At 42.2% G+C, this 18,210-nt stretch overlaps 1 protein-coding gene across 1 annotated transcript in view; it reads right to left on the reverse strand.

Annotated features, from left to right (window-relative positions):
- The window catches only part of LOC138247253 (ubiquitin carboxyl-terminal hydrolase CYLD-like), a 357,524-nt gene that overhangs the window by 302,867 nt on the left and 36,447 nt on the right, over positions 1–18,210 (reverse strand). Inside the window, exon 2 of the mRNA XM_069201980.1 lies at positions 5,475–5,607. Within this exon, the coding sequence (XP_069058081.1) occupies positions 5,475–5,607 (133 nt within the window). The remainder of the gene's footprint in view (positions 1–5,474; positions 5,608–18,210) is intronic.

Below are 18,210 nucleotides of genomic sequence, written 5' to 3' on the forward strand. Positions count from 1 at the left end.
GCTTGAATTTGGCTCATCTATGTATATGCTAGGCCATTACCTGTTAGGCATGAGTCCTTTTTGTAAGCGTTTTTGAGGCGAGCTTCTTGAGATCCATCGACACCAAGCCAAATTGATTGTAACCAGCGATTTTAATACTACTTTTGAGGCCTCTTTTTATGTTAACGAGCTCACTGAGTTGGAAGACGAACAGTGGTGCATACCATAGCTGGAAGGGAAAGAACTGCGCTCTCTCTTCTCCCCACTCCACTTCAACTAATTTCTATCCTAGTTAGCTGGGGATGAGGGGTTGCAACAGTCAGACAAACTCTGACTTTTCACTAAAGCCTACTTTTAAATACACTAGTGTAATCGACTACATCTTTTTGGATGTCAGGTTGTGGCCTCTGTTGAGTGACATGAAAAAATAATTTTGCTCTGATAGCGCTCATAATCCCCTTCTACTATCTCTTAGTGGGCAAGAACTGAACAGGATCACAGGAGTCCAATGCACAATCGTTCCTAAACCTAGGCTGACGGAGAACCATAGAAGCGTAGCGTGTCTGAAGGTAATTTCTAACCATAGTCTGTATGCCCAAATTTATGGTCTTTTTGTCTCACCATTTTCTGATTATGAGCACCTTCCTTGTTATGAAATACTGATTTTAGATGTTCACAAACTGTATTTCTATGAGCTGCAAAATAATTTTTATTAGAAAATGAACCAGAGATAACAAGTTCTAAGGCGGGCAGTAAAAAGGTTTAATGATGATTGAAAAAACGCATAATTATCCCTGTAGGCAGCTCTTTCAAAAGGGTGTACCATGGGAGGTGAGAGTTGCTAGGGGAAAGTATAAGCTGCACTCGCTTTAGCTAAAAGAACCTGGAGTGAGAATATATGGCAGGATTTACTCTCAGCCGTAACTGGAGTGACAATAGATTTTTTTGGCGTCTCTTTTCTCATGGCCCCAGTGATTCCAGGAAGACCTTTCAGTATCACATCTAACCTGCATTCTGGGTGGTTCACTTTACTAAACTCTATGCCCGAGGAGACTCTGAATCAGATTGTCATGATTGTACAGCTCCAGAGCTGCTGGCAGCTAATAGGGTGGCTACAGAAGAGAATCTTGAGTTGGTGCATTTTGCAGTTGAGGATACAGGCAAAGCCACACAGCTTCTTAAACCTGCAAAATCTCCTGCCCCCAATATGATTCCAGGCGACCTGTTTAAATCTGAGCATAAGATTTGAAATAGCTATATTAATCCTCTATCGAATGTTATAGCTACAGGGGGTGAGGGTTAGTGGGGTGGTTAGTCCTGACACTTGGAAAGGAGCTGAGGTAACACCAGCTTATAAAAAAAGGAGACCTCTGCCTTCCTTCCAAATATAGGCTCATCAGCCTTATTGACAATCTACAAAAAGTCTTTGCTAGGTAGTTATTGGACAAGCTTCTATCATGGGTCGGGGATACCCATGTTCTGTCTCCACTTCAAGCTGGGTTTAGACCTAAGACCATCCCTCCAATCAAGTATTCCCTCTTGCCTTTCTGTACTGTAAGTACCCCCTGCTTAGTAATTGATATCTGTATGTGGCATTCATTGACACCAGAGCCGCTTTTGACCTCCTTCCCAAGGGGAAGCTCTGGGCAGTTCTGACTCAGATGGGAGTTCCAGGGAACCTGGTCAAGCTCACAGCGAAGCTACCTAAAGACAACTATGCCTGGGTCCAATGGGGCATCAAGGGGGAATTAATGGATCGTATTCCAATTCAGCGTGGTGTTCAGCAAGGTTGCATCTTGGCCCCCACTCTCTTTACTTTATATATCAATGGAGTGGTCCAGCTTCTCCTCGACTGCCAGAATGACTTTCCCACCTTGCACAAGAGTAAGATTTCCATATTACTTTTTGCTGATGATTCCCTTTTCATTTCTAAAACGCCCATGGGCCTGCAGGTCCTTATTGATAATTTCCTAGACTTCTGCATCTGCAGAGGTCTGGAATTGAACACGGCTAAGACTACATTTATGGTGATTAGCCTGGGGCAATTAAGAACTGCACAATTAAAATCAGGGACAAAATTTAGAAAGAGTTCATACTATAGATTATCTTTGAGTAAGGTTCTCTGATCATTTTAGATGGAAATTACAGCAAAATAAAAGTGTCCTTCTCATCCAGCACAGATCGAGGGCTATTCTGCGGTTATATAAGGGCACCAAACCTCATTCGATCTCCCAACCCTGGAAATTTATCGGGCTAAAGTTAAAGTACCACTGTTTTCTGAGCAGAGATATGGGGATACTCTGACCCCTAACATACTGTGTCATGACTGAAAAGACATTGAACAATCACTTCTTGCTTGCCTGGCTAGCAATTCTTTACTCCCGCTCTTTTTTTTTTTACCTTGGAGGCAAACTAATTTTGGATGTGCTCTCCCTGAAACCATTGGCACAGTGGGTGCGGGTTTGGGCTACTCTGCAACAAAAAGAGTACAATGAGTCTGTAGAGGACCTAATGTCCTATAATAATGCCTTTCAAATACGCTGGTTTAAATTTGTGTATGACTGGCTCTCAAAACTTGGCTTGCTAAGTTTTGGGGATAACCAACGTACAATTTGCAAATCTGATTTGGCTAGGCTCAAGACCTGCTACTGGGACTACATACATGAAAAGTATGTACTTTGTGAGGCTAGTGGGCGGCTCATGAAACAGTTCCTTGAAATAAAGATCATCCTTATTTCAAGCCTTTTTTCGATCCTATCATGCCATTCCATTCCAAAAGTTTGCATGTATGCTTTTGTTATGGTATTCTACCATTAACATCTTTCACCTGCTGGTGGAGAAAGATCCTTCATCTGATTTATGTCCACTTTGTGGGTTAACCTCTGAGACTGAGAAAAATATTGTTTTCTTCTGCCGCGGTTACCTAATTCCCATCAAAATTATATACAACCTGTGTGTATTAAACTGGGGTGCGGTCTTACGTAACTGCTTTCAAGATCCTCAAAAGTGATACTTCAGTTATATTCTTTTTGCAGTAAGCCGCTATCTAACCATCATATGGCGTAAACGGGGAATTTGAATGTCTCTGCCTCCTAACTGATAAATGGTAATCTATTTTTTTTTCATTTGCACTAACTTGTTTATAGATTTATAAAACTATGCATCTGTTTTTATGGATATCTGAATATCAGATTGTTTTGTATATTTACTGCTTTTTATGACATTCATGATGTGTTGATTTTACTATGTGCTTTGATGGTTGTATTTTTCAACAGAATAAAGCTTTGATGATGATGAATATAATATTTAATTTTCTCAGCAGTCATGGTTCCCTAACTAGGGTTTGCAGACCCCCAGGGGTCCCAGGACCACAGGTTAAGAACCACTGGTTTAGGCCATTATTTAGAAGACTGTGGATTTGAGATGTTTCTAAAGCAATTCTAGAACGTTTTACAGATGGTAATCAGATGCTCATGCCAAGTCTTCTGAAATCATTGAAAGATATTGAAATTGTATACTATCATAAAGTGCAACCAAAATGAAAGGTGTAGAATACAAGTGTTATATAGACAATGAATCTAATGAACTTATATTCACTTAGTCTATTGTTGTCCAGTTGGAGGGTGTGATTTCTTAACCTGAATTCTACCTTTTATACTAAATAAGCCCCTAACTAAATATGCATAGAAGCTGCTGGTGCCAGTATTCCCTTTCTTTTTCATGATTAATATTTGCTGGATTGTGTGTTGTTGATTATCTGATTGTATAGTAATGATTCTAATTGAAAAACAATACCTATTTACTTAGGAATCTACAAATTTCTAATTTTAATAAATTGTAAAGCTCATTGCATACCCTGTCTGTTTCTTGCACTTGACCTGTCATAAGCCTTCAATTCTGTCAACAACAAGGTCCTACATGAAGCCCTCCATTCACACATGGATAAGGCCAGCCCTGTTTCTTTCAGAACGTAATTTGTACAGATGAATCCTTCAAAATCCCACTAATCCTTGCATCCTTTGGCGTTATTGCTCCATTATCTGCATTCTAAACGTGCACCACAAGACACTGCTGTCCAACAACATACTAAAAACATGCAACATACTTTAAAGTGCTACTCTTTAATGAGATCCTTAATCTCAGACTCTGCTTGGATATCATATTCAAACCTGGATAATTGTAGTTTATCTATAACTCTACACAACAAAGACTGCGTTTGCCACCATAAATGAAGGATTGCCTGTCCAGGAGTGGCTGAACAATATGAGTTTTTTCTCAACCTTTCATTTTCTGCTAAACACTTAGGCTTTTTCAAGGACCCTTCTCTGATCTTGAAGGGCTATTTCAAGACAAAAACACAATGACAATAGTCATTACATTGCTGTGCAAAACAAGCCATTCTTCCCTCTTAGGAACGGCCGGGCCCAGACAAGGCCCTCTGCATACCACACTTTGACAAAGGTAATGAACTATTCACATGCCTCATAGAGTCCTCATTAACACTAATCAAAGCCATTCTTCATGAAACTTCACTAATCATCGGTCAAAGAAAGATTAAGCTCATAACTAAACCTTGAAAGAACTAAAGTGGCTTGCTCTTTTGCATAAAAAAACCTGACGCTCTGGTGGCGCTAAGGGCTGGTAAATATCCCCTGTAGAGTTTAGTGCATGGTTATCAGGTTTATCCAAGATGAATGCAGTACAAATCACTAATCATCAGTCAAAGAAAGATTAAGCTCATACCTAAACCTTGAAAGAACTAAAGTGGCTTGCTCTTTTGGGTAGGATCCAGTTCAAAATCTACTGTGTGATTTGTACTGCATTCATCTTGGAAATACGATCCATCCCTGCACTTTTCTAATGATGCAGTCTGTCACTGCCAAACTGCATCATTATTTTGTAAATATGCCCCACATGTGCCTGAAAGCTCAGGCACTGCTAGGCACACATCCACATCCAGGTCGGAAATGAAAAAATACTCACACAGGCAGGACTCAGCAATAGCTTTTGTCTCCATTTGGAATGAGGCTCTGGAAGGACCACCATTAAATTGCTTCTTTTTTGGGGCAATTTAGAAAAAGTCACAAACCCACATTTTCACAATCTTCCTACCATCCAAGACTTTTTGTGCATATCACGTTCTGATCACTGCCCTACTTTTGCATTTTATAACTACCCCTACTTTTACAAGGGTTTTTCTTCCAGGGTGCACTTGATGTGTCTAATTGTTTTTGCAGAACAGCCTTTAGCTTCAATATGGAATCTATGGAAACCTCTCAACTGAGATTGTATCTCATAAATCACATTTCCAGTGTTCTTGGACTTTACACAAATGTAACCATTCATTAGTCAATTTTACATTACTTCATGACTTCAGGAATACACTTTAATCCCTTGCAGCTGTCACAGTTTGTGCATCAAAATTTATTAATGCATATACTTTGTCTTTGCCTAACTATTTATTCGAGAACTAGTATTATCTACTCTAGTCTTACCTTTCATTTTCATGCTGCCTTCAAAGCTGTTATGCCGGGGCGGTGTAACAACACTGGAACTAACGACCAGAATCTGCCCAGCATCTATCTTCATTCGAGACTTCCCTTTCTTCCTATGTGTTCTCTCACAGTCCTGTGGGAAGGAATCAAAGCCTTGGTTAAACTAGCTGTTAAGTATGATGATGACACTGAGTATAGAAACTGTGGAATTAAACAGAACGTACTAGAACTAAGAACTGTTCAGTAAGTATTGCTCTTTCAAAATGGACCCAATAGTGCATAAAAATCGTATGTTTGGAGAAAAGCTGTTAATATGCAATTTATGAAATTGCGAAGAGATACATTTTCAAATAATTCTTAGCAAAATTGCAAAGAAAATAAATTATTCAAATCATAGGCAAAGCTTATAAAAAGGGAAACTGGAATGAGACTGAAGAAGACAAAAGGGTCTTTTGATGTATTTATAATATAGAGGTATTTTTCAAAATGATTCACAGAGGTAATAACAGGGGCACATAATTAACGGAGGTCCTATGAAGCGAACTCTGAACAGTAGTTTAAAGATAGGGGAAAAGCGGTGAACGACCATCATGTATTGTATATCATAAACAGAGTAAAGGTATTTGAAAGTCAAATGGGAGTCAGAAAGATCATCACATAGCATGAGGGCCAAACAGGGAACAGTGGAATCTTGAAAGGGGCTCATGCAGCATATGAAACATGGAGATGGCTGTGCATTGCATAAGTTTAAACAAATAAGGCAGAGCATGTGAGTAAAAGCATTAATGGGAAATGTATTGATGATAAAAAGTAAAACAATAATAGATATGGAGCCAACCCTAGAAAGAGCATATGGAATTTGAAAGAGATGGGCTATAGAGTGGAGATTAGACTGAAAGGAAGAACGGCAGGACTGAAGATCGACTTAGAGGGAGAGGAAAAGTGTGAACCATTAATTTTAGGAAGGAAAACAAGGGCTGTGGGCAAATTTAATTGATATCATATAGATGTTCAGATTTGTTTGTGAGGAGCAAGGCCGCCTCACTTCTCTTGGTGGGACTCGTGGTCCCAGGAGTTTGCTGCTGCTTGGGGGCTTGCCTTGACCCGTGGGTGCTTTAAAGCGCGCTGCATAGCCCCGTTGCCTGCCGCCTCACTTCTCCTGGTGGGGCTCGCGGTCCCAGGAGTCTGCTGCTGCTTGGGGGCTGGACTTGATCTGCGGGCGCATTAATGCGCGCCGCATAGCCCCGTTGCCTGCCGCCTCACTTCTCCTGGTAGGACTCACGGTCCCAGGAGTCTTCTGCTGCTGATTGGGGGCTGGACATGACCCGCGGGCGCATTAAAGCACGCCGCATAGCCCGCTGCGTGTCCACGCCTGTCAAAGACCGTTGGAGGCCGCGCTGGGCAACCCCTCTGAGACCCAAGATTTTTGCCTGGAGGCTGATTTAACTATTAGGAGAGTTAGGACTTCACCTCCTAGTATTCCCCACCCCAGTCTAGGGGCCGCGATTCCCGTGGTGGGGGAAGTCCGTCGTCGGTTGCTCGAGTCTGGGCTGGACCATCCCCCTTGGCCTCAGAGCTTAAGTGTTCCAGGCAAGGAGACCTACGGCACTGCCTTTTGGTATCAGTTTCTCCCCCCCATAAGATTTCCTGTTATTGAGTCAAGCTATGGGGAAGCGGAAAGCAGTTGACATTCCAGTGCCCCCTTCTGGAGCCAAAAAACACAAGAAACGGCCAAGTGGGAAAGTGGATGGATGCTCCAATACCAGCAGGAACCAGTTCAAAGCTATTGACTCACTATTTGAGGAGGTGGAGGCAATCTTGAGGAGCTCTTCCAACTCTGCCCCCCAAACCCTGAAAAATCTTCACACAGGAGGATCCCTGACCTTTTCAAGAAAATATCCCAGACTTCCCAATTATCCGTAGAAGCGGATTTTCACCCTCCCCCTAAAATTCAGGCACCAACTCCCTCACCATTGAAGAGACCTGCTCTGAGCATGACATCTACTGAATGTCTCCAAGCCAGGGACGTTTTACCTTCTAGTCAGAGGGCTACAACTCCTATTGAGATTTCCTGTACAAATAGATTTACAGTCTTGTCTACTTTCAATGGGAGTCTAGAATGTCCTTTGCATTTAGCCTCTGACGAACTACATACAGGGAAATAGATTTGGAAGACACAATCAGATGGAGCATCTGAGTTGGCAATTGTTCTCCAGAAGCTAGACGTTTTAAAGTCTATGGTATTAACAATTTTGAATACAATTTCTGGATTAGCCGAACAGAGAGCAACATGCAATTGTAAACTGTCCAAGGAGGATGACTCTAATCCTGTGTTGACTGGGGGGCTAAGTATGCAAGATGTACCAGATGTTAGTGGCCAAGTGTGAAATTGCCCCGTATGCCACGAGCCTAGGGCAAGGCCAAGAGAGACGATAGTGAAGGGGAAAGTGTCCTGTTTATCTGCGCCAGCCAATATGGAGCGAACGCCCTATTCAGTCTTAACCAAAAATAAATATATACTCGATTCAGGGGAACCACCCACCTCCCGCCAAACGGTTACCCCTGGAGATTTTAGGGGAGATACAGGTGTACAGGTGCCTGCCAGTTCCTCCAGACTTTCCTCCCATGGCCCCCTTAGACATACAAAGGTGTGCGATATGAAGGGGAGACAAGATTGGAGAAGGAAGGATGCCTATATTTACATGGTAGGGGTCCCTAGGTTACCAGATGGCTATAAAGAAACACATGATTCTCTCATTAATAAAGTCATTTACTGGATACGTACACAACGGAAATGCCTCTCGGTTATCCGATCTGATATTTTGGAGGTGTGCAGACATAGTCTATCGGGATTTTATTTTATTTCAATTCTTCTCACTGATATAACTATGGTGGACAACTTCATTGCTTTTGATATAAGGAATGGCTCCTTGAGAGCCGGCAGCGGAACCAGTATTGGTCTCTGCAAGCACCCACCCAGAGGCAAGGCTCGTAGGTGTTGCACCCTATCTGATGGTCATGCGAGTGGGGCCCAAGCTTTATCAAATAGCCGTCCAATAAACATAACAGAGAATCCTTCTCCTTCGTTATCCGATTTGGATTGACTAAATATTGCCCCTTGTGTACTAATGCAGCTACTGGGGTTGGTAGAGAAGAACGGCCTGGAAATTCAGAGAATTTTTCATACTCTGGAACTAGGATTAAAACCGTATACCCAGAACTTACCATTATGTCTTGGAATGTGGCTGGAATAGGGAAAAAGTTGGGAGATCCTGAGTGGGTTAATTTTATTGATAGTTAAGAGATATGCCTACTTCAGGAAACCTGGGCCGAAGAGGCGTTCTATTTAGATGGGTTTATAACTTACTTTCCCCTGGCCCAACCCCCTTCTGGGGTTTTTGGCATACCAAAAGGTGGTCTTGCGATTTTGTTGAATAAAAAATTAAAATGTGACCACTTAGCATTAAGCCTCAATTCACATGACTTAATGGGAGTCCAACTTACATTCCAACCTGGTTTAATAGTGAATATGGTTAATGTGTATGCAAGGTCCGTTCCACAAGGCATAGAGTCCAAGGTGCTAGCCCACTTGGTTGAACATATGGAGCACCTGCACCCATCAGGGTTTCTGGTGGTTGCGGGTGATATGAACAGTACTTTTGAATCTGAGAACCTCATTAGTAATTTGACAGCTGAAGAAGATGAATACTGGGGTATTCCTCAATCGAAGGAGGACGTTTCTTGCATCGGCTCTTGTGTCGCCTCACAGATGGCTTCTCTTTGCCTTAGATATGGTTTAAGAGAATGCAATGGTCGCCCTAGATCAGATCCAAATTGTGCCCAACCTTTAAGCGTGGGCTTTCCTCAAGCACCATTGAATATTTTCTGGTGGACGTGAGGCTCTGGACTAGCACCTTAGACATGAAGGTTGAAATTCGTCATGATAGTGACCATAATCCTTTGTGCCTTATCTTATCCAACTGTGTATTTAGAAGAGTTAAGAATTTAGAGACTACTGACATCTCCATTCCTCTTCTGAATCATAGACAAACTTGTGTTAGCTGGCCAAAAATAATATCAGATCCCTTCACGATCAAGGCAATCTATGCATCCTTTCCTAAACTCTTCTCTAGTTATTGTGAGCAAGAGATCAATAACATCCCAATTCTGAGTATCCATGCAAAAATGGCAAGTACCTTACAGGGCATTTTTTCTAAGAATACCTCCCCTAGGCATACCTCTGATCAAACTCAATCCAGGGAATGGTTTAATAGAGATTGTACCCATACAAGGTCCAATCTAAAATTAGCCCTCCAAACGCATTCACAGGGGGAGATTAGAAAGGCTAGATTCAGGTACACCAAGGCCCTAGAACTAGCAAACAAATCTTGAGAACATGAGATTTGGCAAAGGATGCTGGATTCAGTCAGGAATCGAGATGATGGTTCCTTCTGGAGGTTGCTGGCCAGTAGGTATAGAGGGGGCAACGACACAATCACCATGCACATTCAGCCAGAGATTTACGCTGCCCCTGCACAACATGGCCTTATTTGTAATGGGGGTGACGAACGTAGACTCTCTGTTGAAGGCTCTGCGAAGGATATTGTTTTCACGCTGGTTGAAACCACAGCAGCCATTAAATCCTTGAGACTAGCTAAAGCTCCCGGTCCTGATAAGATATCGGGGGACTTGTTCAAATCTGAACCTGTTATCTGGACGTGGTATATAAATACACTATCGAACGCCATAGCAGCAGACGGCCCTATCCCGGACACGTGCCTTGGGGTGGAAATAATCCCCACATATAAAAAAGGTGATGTAGGCTCACCAGGCAACTATAGACCAATTAGTCTTATCGATAATTTGCAAAAGATCTTTGCTAAGCAAGTTTTAGACCGGCTCATGGAATGGGTCCAAGACACTCAGGCCTTATCCCCTCTTCAGGCTGGGCTTCGTCTAAAAATTAGCACGATGGACCAGGTCTTTAGGCTTTCTTTGCTATATTGGAAATATGTCATTTTAGCAAAACAAAAATTGTACGTTGTCTTCATGGACTTAAGATCAGCTTTTGACCTTGTCCCTAGAGGGAAGCTATGTGAAGTCCTGAACAGAATTGGTGCCCCGGGGAGTGAGATGGGGTAGCCAGGGGGAACTTACGGATCGAATGGATATTAGGAGGGGGGTATGTCAGGGCTGTGTCCTTGCTCCCACTCTTTTTTTCTTTATTTATGAATGAGGTGGTTGGAATTGTAATTTCCAAAACTCCTATGGGCCTGCAGGTCCTAGTGGATAGATTCAGCGCTTTCTGAGCAGATTATGGATTGGAACTTAACTCTAGTAAAAACAAATTTATGACCTTTGGCTATGGCCCCACCAAAAGATGTACAATTTTACTCAGTGGGGCTCCCTTAAGTAAGGTAAGCTCTATCGATTACCTGGGGGTAAGAATAAGTAACAATATGCAATGGGAGGCCCAGGTTGACAAGAGTACAGCACTTTTAGCACACAGATCTGGGGCTATTTTGCTGTTTTATAAATCTACCATTGCGAAAGGTGTCTCTCCAGCTATCAAAATCTTTCCAGAGAAGGCCTAGGGTGCAGCGTCTTAGGGTGCAGAGATTTGGGGATTTTCAAATGTTAGCAAATTATCTGTGGGGGAAAACAGTTTTATAAGATCCCTTTTGGCATGCCCTTGTAATACCTCATTGATCCCAATGTTCTTGGACCTTGGTTTCTCCCGCATTTTTGACGTAATAGCCTAAGACCCCTACTTTACTGGGTACGAATCTGGACTACCCGGAATTAGCTGTGTACAAGGAGTCCGTACAAGATATCTTAGAGAGGCCTAATGCACTCTCTATTCCTTGGCTGAATTATATTGTGAGATGGCTTCACATTCTGGGACCTAGGGACTTTTGGAGTCAACCCTATAATCTAAGGAGGGCTCATAAACAACAGGTACTTGATACGTACGTCACACGGTCGACTGGCATCCCAATTTCTTGACTTCAAGTGGCACCCTCACTTTGAACCATTCCTTGATTTAATCCCTGATTTATTAAGCAAAAGCTTGTATGTCCGCTTCAGGTATGGGTGCTTACTTTTGAGGTCTTTTACTAGTATGTGGCGACCTGCATTGACAACTGATCTATGTCCCAGTTGTAATTGTACTTCGGAAACTCTAGTACATTTCATGTTTATTTGTCCTGCTTATGGGATAACTCGGCAGAAGTGGATCCGCCCAGCCTGTAGGAATATGGGTATGAGACATTGTAAAGATGCATTTAGACTGATAATGAGAGATACCCCCATTTGTTTAATCTGTGCGATCAGCAAGTTCCTTGCGGCCACATGGCACATAAAGCCAAAATGATCTGTCTTATAGTTCTTAAATTTATTTATATACTGATTTTATATAATAATTTTATGATGATTGTGATCCATTGTTTGATGCATGTCGGATGACAATGAGAGATAGTTTCTTATCATTATATAGGCGATTAGATAACTTATTGGGGAAGTACGCTAAGGATTTTTAGCATACATGTTTTCTTTTTCTTTTTTATGACTAATTGATTGTTTAACCTTACCTTAATCTTGTATTTATTATGCATTTATTGTTATTTTAGCTGTGATTGTATTGCTTTGATGGTTAAATTTGACTGAATGTGTGTGATGATGATGATGATGATGATGACAGATGGCTACTGAAAATAAGGATTCCCCATTCAAAACTCAAGTTCTGTAATACTGCCAAATGCCAGGTTTGTAGAGCCAACTGTGGGACAAGTGAAATGCCAGATGTGCATCGACTAGGCAAAATGAAACAATGAACGAAAGATTTATCTTTATATATTGTTTTGTGCAGTGAGCTCTCCAAGTCTGAGTTGGCTTAATGTTCATTGCAACGAGCCCATGACAGGTTGGCAGTGCTATGTCAATGACTTTCTAGCTCAGTTTCAGTGTAGATATGAATCCTTATTATATTCTACTAAAGACTATGGCCCTCATTATGACCCTGGCGGGCGGTGTTAAAGCGGCGTTAATACCGCCAACAGGCCGGCGGTAGTAAAAAAGGGATTATGACCACGGCGGTAACTGCCAACACAGACAGCCACTTTAACACACCGACCTCCAGGGTGGTAACGTCCGCCGGGCTGGAGACTTCAGTCTCCAGCCAGGCGGCCGTTACATTCCCACCCTCGGGATTATGACCCCACCTACCACCATGGATTTCGTGGCAATCTTACCACCACTAAAACCATGGCAGTAGGCACTATCAGTGCCAGGGAATCCCTTCCCTAACACTGATAGGGGTCTCCCGTCCCCCTCCCAATTCCCAAACTCCTTCCCCACCCTTCCTCTCCTACCCCGCACATTTACACACCCACATGCGCATCCATATACACACATGCACACACGCATACCCACATCCACCCACGCATGCACACATATACCCACACACTGCAACACACACCAACATACTTTGTCGCACGCACGCATTCACAACACACAACATACACAGACACTCACATTCAGTCATTCACACACTCATTCAACGAAACTCACACCCGCATGCATGCATACCAAAACATACACACACACACACACACACCCCACAACACCCCCACACACGCACACAACACCCCTCACCCCCTCTCCTGTCAGACAACCCGACTTACCTGCTTGCTGGGGGTCCTCCGGCTGGAGACGGGACGCAGCGCTGCAGTCAGCAGCAGCGTCTGCCAGCAAAACACCAACAGGCCGTATCATTGCTCATCCGCCGCCATGACCGTTGGCGGTATTCCACAAGTCTTCTGGCGGAATGCTGTTGACAGTCATAATACGTGTGGATGGCTGGTAGCCAAGGCAGCAGTATGTTGGTGGCCGTCAACGTGGCGGTAGGCGGCAGTTATCGCCAATGTCTTAATGAGGGCCTATATTTAAAAAAATGCAGAGTTGCAACTTCTGTTTATGGAGAACGCTGCCATGAGACAGCCCCCTGTAACTAATTGTACTAGGACTAGCCTTCCATCAGCTCAAACTTATTTTGTTTTCATAGAGACCCAGATAGTACTTCTGCACTTAAGCAATCATAACGTTGTCTCATCAAACCTAGAAAAGTGTGAGCTTAAAGAGGCTAATATCAAATATCTAGACATGTCCTCAATGTGGTCTGGTTTTCAAAAGGATTCACTGGTGTTCTTGAACATCCTTCCCACCAGCCAAAGAAGCACAATGTATTATTAGTGTCACCAATTTTTATTGTTAGTTTATCCTGACTTATCCTGCTATTACTCGTTTGTTGAAAAAAGAGATCATGAATATCTTCGGTTAGCCCACTTTTTGAATACCCAGGAATAACGTCATATCTTCATCTGTGCTAAGACTCTCAGGGCCTCATTTACCAAGCCTGTGGCGCAGGGCGACGCAGCAAGTGCCTTGCTGTACTGCCTTACGCCACTGTAAAAGCACAGAAATTCCCTGCCCTGGTGCACAAACTGCTGCCTAGCGCCAACGCAGGCACCCTTGCACCATGTTGCATGGGTGCCTGTGTGGTGGGGATAATTGTTTTTGTGCAGGAAGGGACACCTTCCTGTACAAAAACAATCACAAGAGGTGTTTTCTCAAAAACAATCACAATCGCAGAATGCAGCACACATAGAAAGAGGAAAAATGGGGAGAAATAAAGATATTTCTTCCGGTTGCATCACTCTTACGTCTCCCCTGAGGTGGCGTAGGAACCTGGCGCATTCCCAGACTTGTAAATCTGAGAATACGTCAGATTCCTTTAGGTTCCATGGGTGTTGCATGGGAACACCCCAAGCAACACCCATGGAACTCCCCTTTCAGTTTCCAGTAGGAAATATTTTTTCAGTGCAGAGGCAGGTGTCAGACAACTGGAAACTCTTCCCCTCAGACCCGTAGAACAGAGTCACTGGTGGTGATACAACAGAGCCCACCAATACCTCAGATATCTAGTAGAAGCACACAGTACTTAGCCAACTAAAACAGTGGATGAGGCTTGGGTAGAAGACTGTGCTGGAAGACATAGAGCAAAAAACAGAATAGTTGAAAGCGTAATACTTGTATTAAGATGTGAAGAAAGGAGGAATTGTGCACAGGCCAGATATCAGGGCAAGCAAAAGCATGAGAACACTGCTGCTTAAACCTGAGTCTTAGATGGGATATTGACCTGTATCAAAAATGCCTCTAAGGTGTTTCAAAAGTCAAAAAGTCATTTAATTGGTGTAATTTCTAAAGCAAGTGTCTATATTATTACTTCGCACAGAGATTGTTGATGTTTTGAGAACCATGAAACAAGTCTGCTAGAATATTTGATCCATTGTCATTGTGTAACACTGCTCTGTTTTTATTTTGTTTCATTTAATGTTTGTTCCTATCCGTGTTTTAACAGCAATTTTATAATATACCATGAGCAGGCCTCTACTAAAATCCTAGAATTAATCTCTGAACAGAAGACATTCTTCTAATTAAGTTAGGGTTTAGCTGTAGTTCTAGCTATCCTGTTAAATTCAAATTAATTATCTTTGTCAAATTATTGTGAACCTACAGTACCACCTTGAGTCTAACATGTTGTCAAAGATAAAAAAGTATGTATCTGATAGATGACATTCTTGGTAAGGTGAGGGACTATTGACTGGTGGTTGGTCTTTGGGTTAATGGAAAGAGTTTGTTACAAAGTATTTGTCAAAATCCAATGCCTTTTCTCAGAAGTGGGTGGCTTGTGTGTCAAATAGTAATTGAAGGGGTATCAGACCAGGGGCAGTGGTGACTGTGTTGTTAAATTCTGTGATGATCATAGACTGTTTTCTTCAGATGTGGGAAAAAAGGATTATTCAGAATGAGTATTGTCTGTGGAACAGTATTCGAATTGAACTTTGCAGCACATTTTCTTGTGGATGTAAGGTCATTCTAGGGTTTTGTTAGAAACTTTGAGGGTGGCACGTTTCAGGACAAATGGTTGAGTTTGAAACTTACAGAGTAACCTTTCATATTTGATGCACATAATCCAATACCTTCAAGAGCCACAGATTAAAGCTGTTTATGGCAGAAGGTAGGATGGTTAAGATTGTATGTGGAGTAGTTATTGCTTGAAATGTCACTTGTAGGCTGGAAAGGTTTCTTTTCTGTTAGGAACTGATCTCAATCCATATTTGAGATAGGAGTAAACAAATTCATTGAAGTGCCTGGGCATTGCCAGTGTGAAAGAGATAGCTTGACACTAACTCCAGGCGAGTGGTATTGTTCCCAGATCATTTCCCTAGAGTACAGGGTAAAGGTATTATGTTAGATATGGCAGTCTGGAGACATGCTAAAGCAGGAGTAATTCTTCCAGGTTTCTGGCAAGAGCTGCAGTAGAAGTAAGTAAGGTTTAATGAATTAGGTAGTAAAGATGCCAAGCATAATCAGGTTAGGGTTGCTAGTATAGTATACGAGACAGAACTACCAAAGATTGCAGCAAATGCCAAATTGTATAGTGGATCCCTATACATAGGAAAGACACGACCATTTGGGGGTGGTCTGTGTGCAGCGAAGGCATGGATTTGAGGCATAGGTCATAATGTTTGATAGATTACACCTATTTATTCGCAAATTGGGTGAGGCAGTTAATTATGAGCTTCAGGTGAGTATTGCCTCATCAAAGGTGGAAACCTCTTAGTTCATCATCGAGTTTTCTGCGATGAAGATCCTGGTTGGTATTTTATAAGTCATGAGATTGTGGCTAGGATATTGATAAAGATGCAATTAGTCATTAGAAAAGAGAGGAGACGAGGAGTGTTGATGATGTGTGGATGGAGGGCTATGTGGTAGGTAAAGAAGAGTTGAGGAAGAAGAGTCAATATTCCCTTAGAGTGTTTTGAGAGAGTAGTTGTTAGAGGGCAGATGGAGAGTTTCTGGTAGAAGAATGGGTCATGGGGGTAATCTTTGATGAAGGATTGAGCTGGAGAGCTGAGGGCATAAACTGAGAAAATAAGGTAAACTGAGTACTGAGGCTGGAGTAGATGTAGATTGGTGAAAAAGCAAGTTAAGGATAAACATAGGGAGATTAAGGATGCGAAGCAAGATGGTAAGTTTTGTCTGCCCTTGTGTACTATTTTTTTTCTCCTTTTTTAATTTTTTCTTCGAAGTTTGAGTTAGTGGTCTCTTCACCTTTGTCTGCTATAATTGCCCTTTGCTCGTCTGCCATTCCTCCAAGAAATTGACTTCAGCCTTTTCTTGGACTTCAGCCACACTTCCTAAAATCTAGCCATAGAACTATAGCTCTTTGCCTTGTCTCTCTGATTGTTTTTTATACATTTGAATTGTTTTCCTCCTTTTTGGATTCCTTGTTGTATACACCAGCTCCTAACTCATACTTTTCAAATGTGGAGATAAGTGGATTCAGGGAGGGTGTTGCGCCTTTCTAGGTCAAGCAAGGTCAAAGAACAGAACAGATTGCTAGCCCAGGAGAGACAGCTACAGAAAGACACACAACAGGATGAGCCATCTCGATATAAGATTGTTAGCACTGGCAAAAGTGTGAGATAAAAGTGTAAGACTGCTGCTCAGTTTAGCCAACTGTGTGATATACTACATGTGGATCAGTACAAGCTATACAGCTTGGGTCAGCCAGAGTATGAGATGCACAACAAGTTGGTCTGCCAAATATGAGAATGAGTCTCAAAGTCAGTTCAAGTGAAAATACACAGAAAGGGGTAGGTTGTGTGTGTGAGATCAAAGGGTCAGGCCAAGTGGGAGGTATACAATTGGGTGAACCAAAGGGTGAAATAGTGTGGATTTGGTCAACCCAAGTCTGAAATAAATAATCAGCCCTAGTGTATGATATATAGAGATTTATAGAAGGGAAACAGTGAATTGTGGGGATGTTTTAACACCATTGGTTCTGAGTTCATATAGACAACAAGAGTGAAGACCGAGTTGTCTATGATGTCACTAAGAACCCAGAGGTGAAAAACATCCTATGATTCACTTTTTACCCTATTTATCATTTTATGCTATGTACGGCCCCCAAAATCATCTGTCCCTGCTTTCAACTGCTATGTAGTGGTGGAGGAGTAATAGGGGAGCAATAGAAAATATAGCCTCTGTTATCTATCCCTGTCCCAAAGGTAAAAAAAAAGTCATACCTGCTATCCTAGACCATCCCCCACCACTTCTCAGCCTTCCTCCCATCTCCTGCAGCTGTGCTTTCTGCTTTCTTTGAAAGCAGACAAGCAGAGCTCTGTTAATAGGCACTCAGAGAGCCCTCGGAGCATGGCCTGCAAGGCCTTTTATGATGTAGTAACAGTGGTAACGGGTTTTGTTATCAACTGTTGTTAGTCATAGCAGTAAGGTAGCTGATTTAGAAACTGGAATAAATGATAGAGACTCACTATGAGAGCCATACATAGAAGTTATCCAGTCTTAGTGTGAAAGGTTCAAGAGGATGGTTGGTTTGGCTGTAAAACTGAAATTTAAGGCTTATCGAAAGAATGATATGTGATAGGACAGCCCAAGTGTGGGATACACAACAGTGGGGTGGGGTGGTTAGCCAAAGTATGATATACATGCAATCAGGGGTTTAGTTCAATGTGATATGAGTTTTAGAATCAGTACATGTTTGAGATACACAGCATATGGGTCAGCCCAGGTACAAGATACAAGTTGTACAGGCAGTCAAAGGTCAAAACGAATGGGTTATGTCATCCCTGAGAGAAGTGTGTTAAATTTA

This window comes from Pleurodeles waltl, chromosome 7 (genome assembly GCF_031143425.1).
Source record: "Pleurodeles waltl isolate 20211129_DDA chromosome 7, aPleWal1.hap1.20221129, whole genome shotgun sequence".
In the NCBI taxonomy this organism is placed as follows: Eukaryota; Metazoa; Chordata; class Amphibia; order Caudata; family Salamandridae; genus Pleurodeles; species Pleurodeles waltl.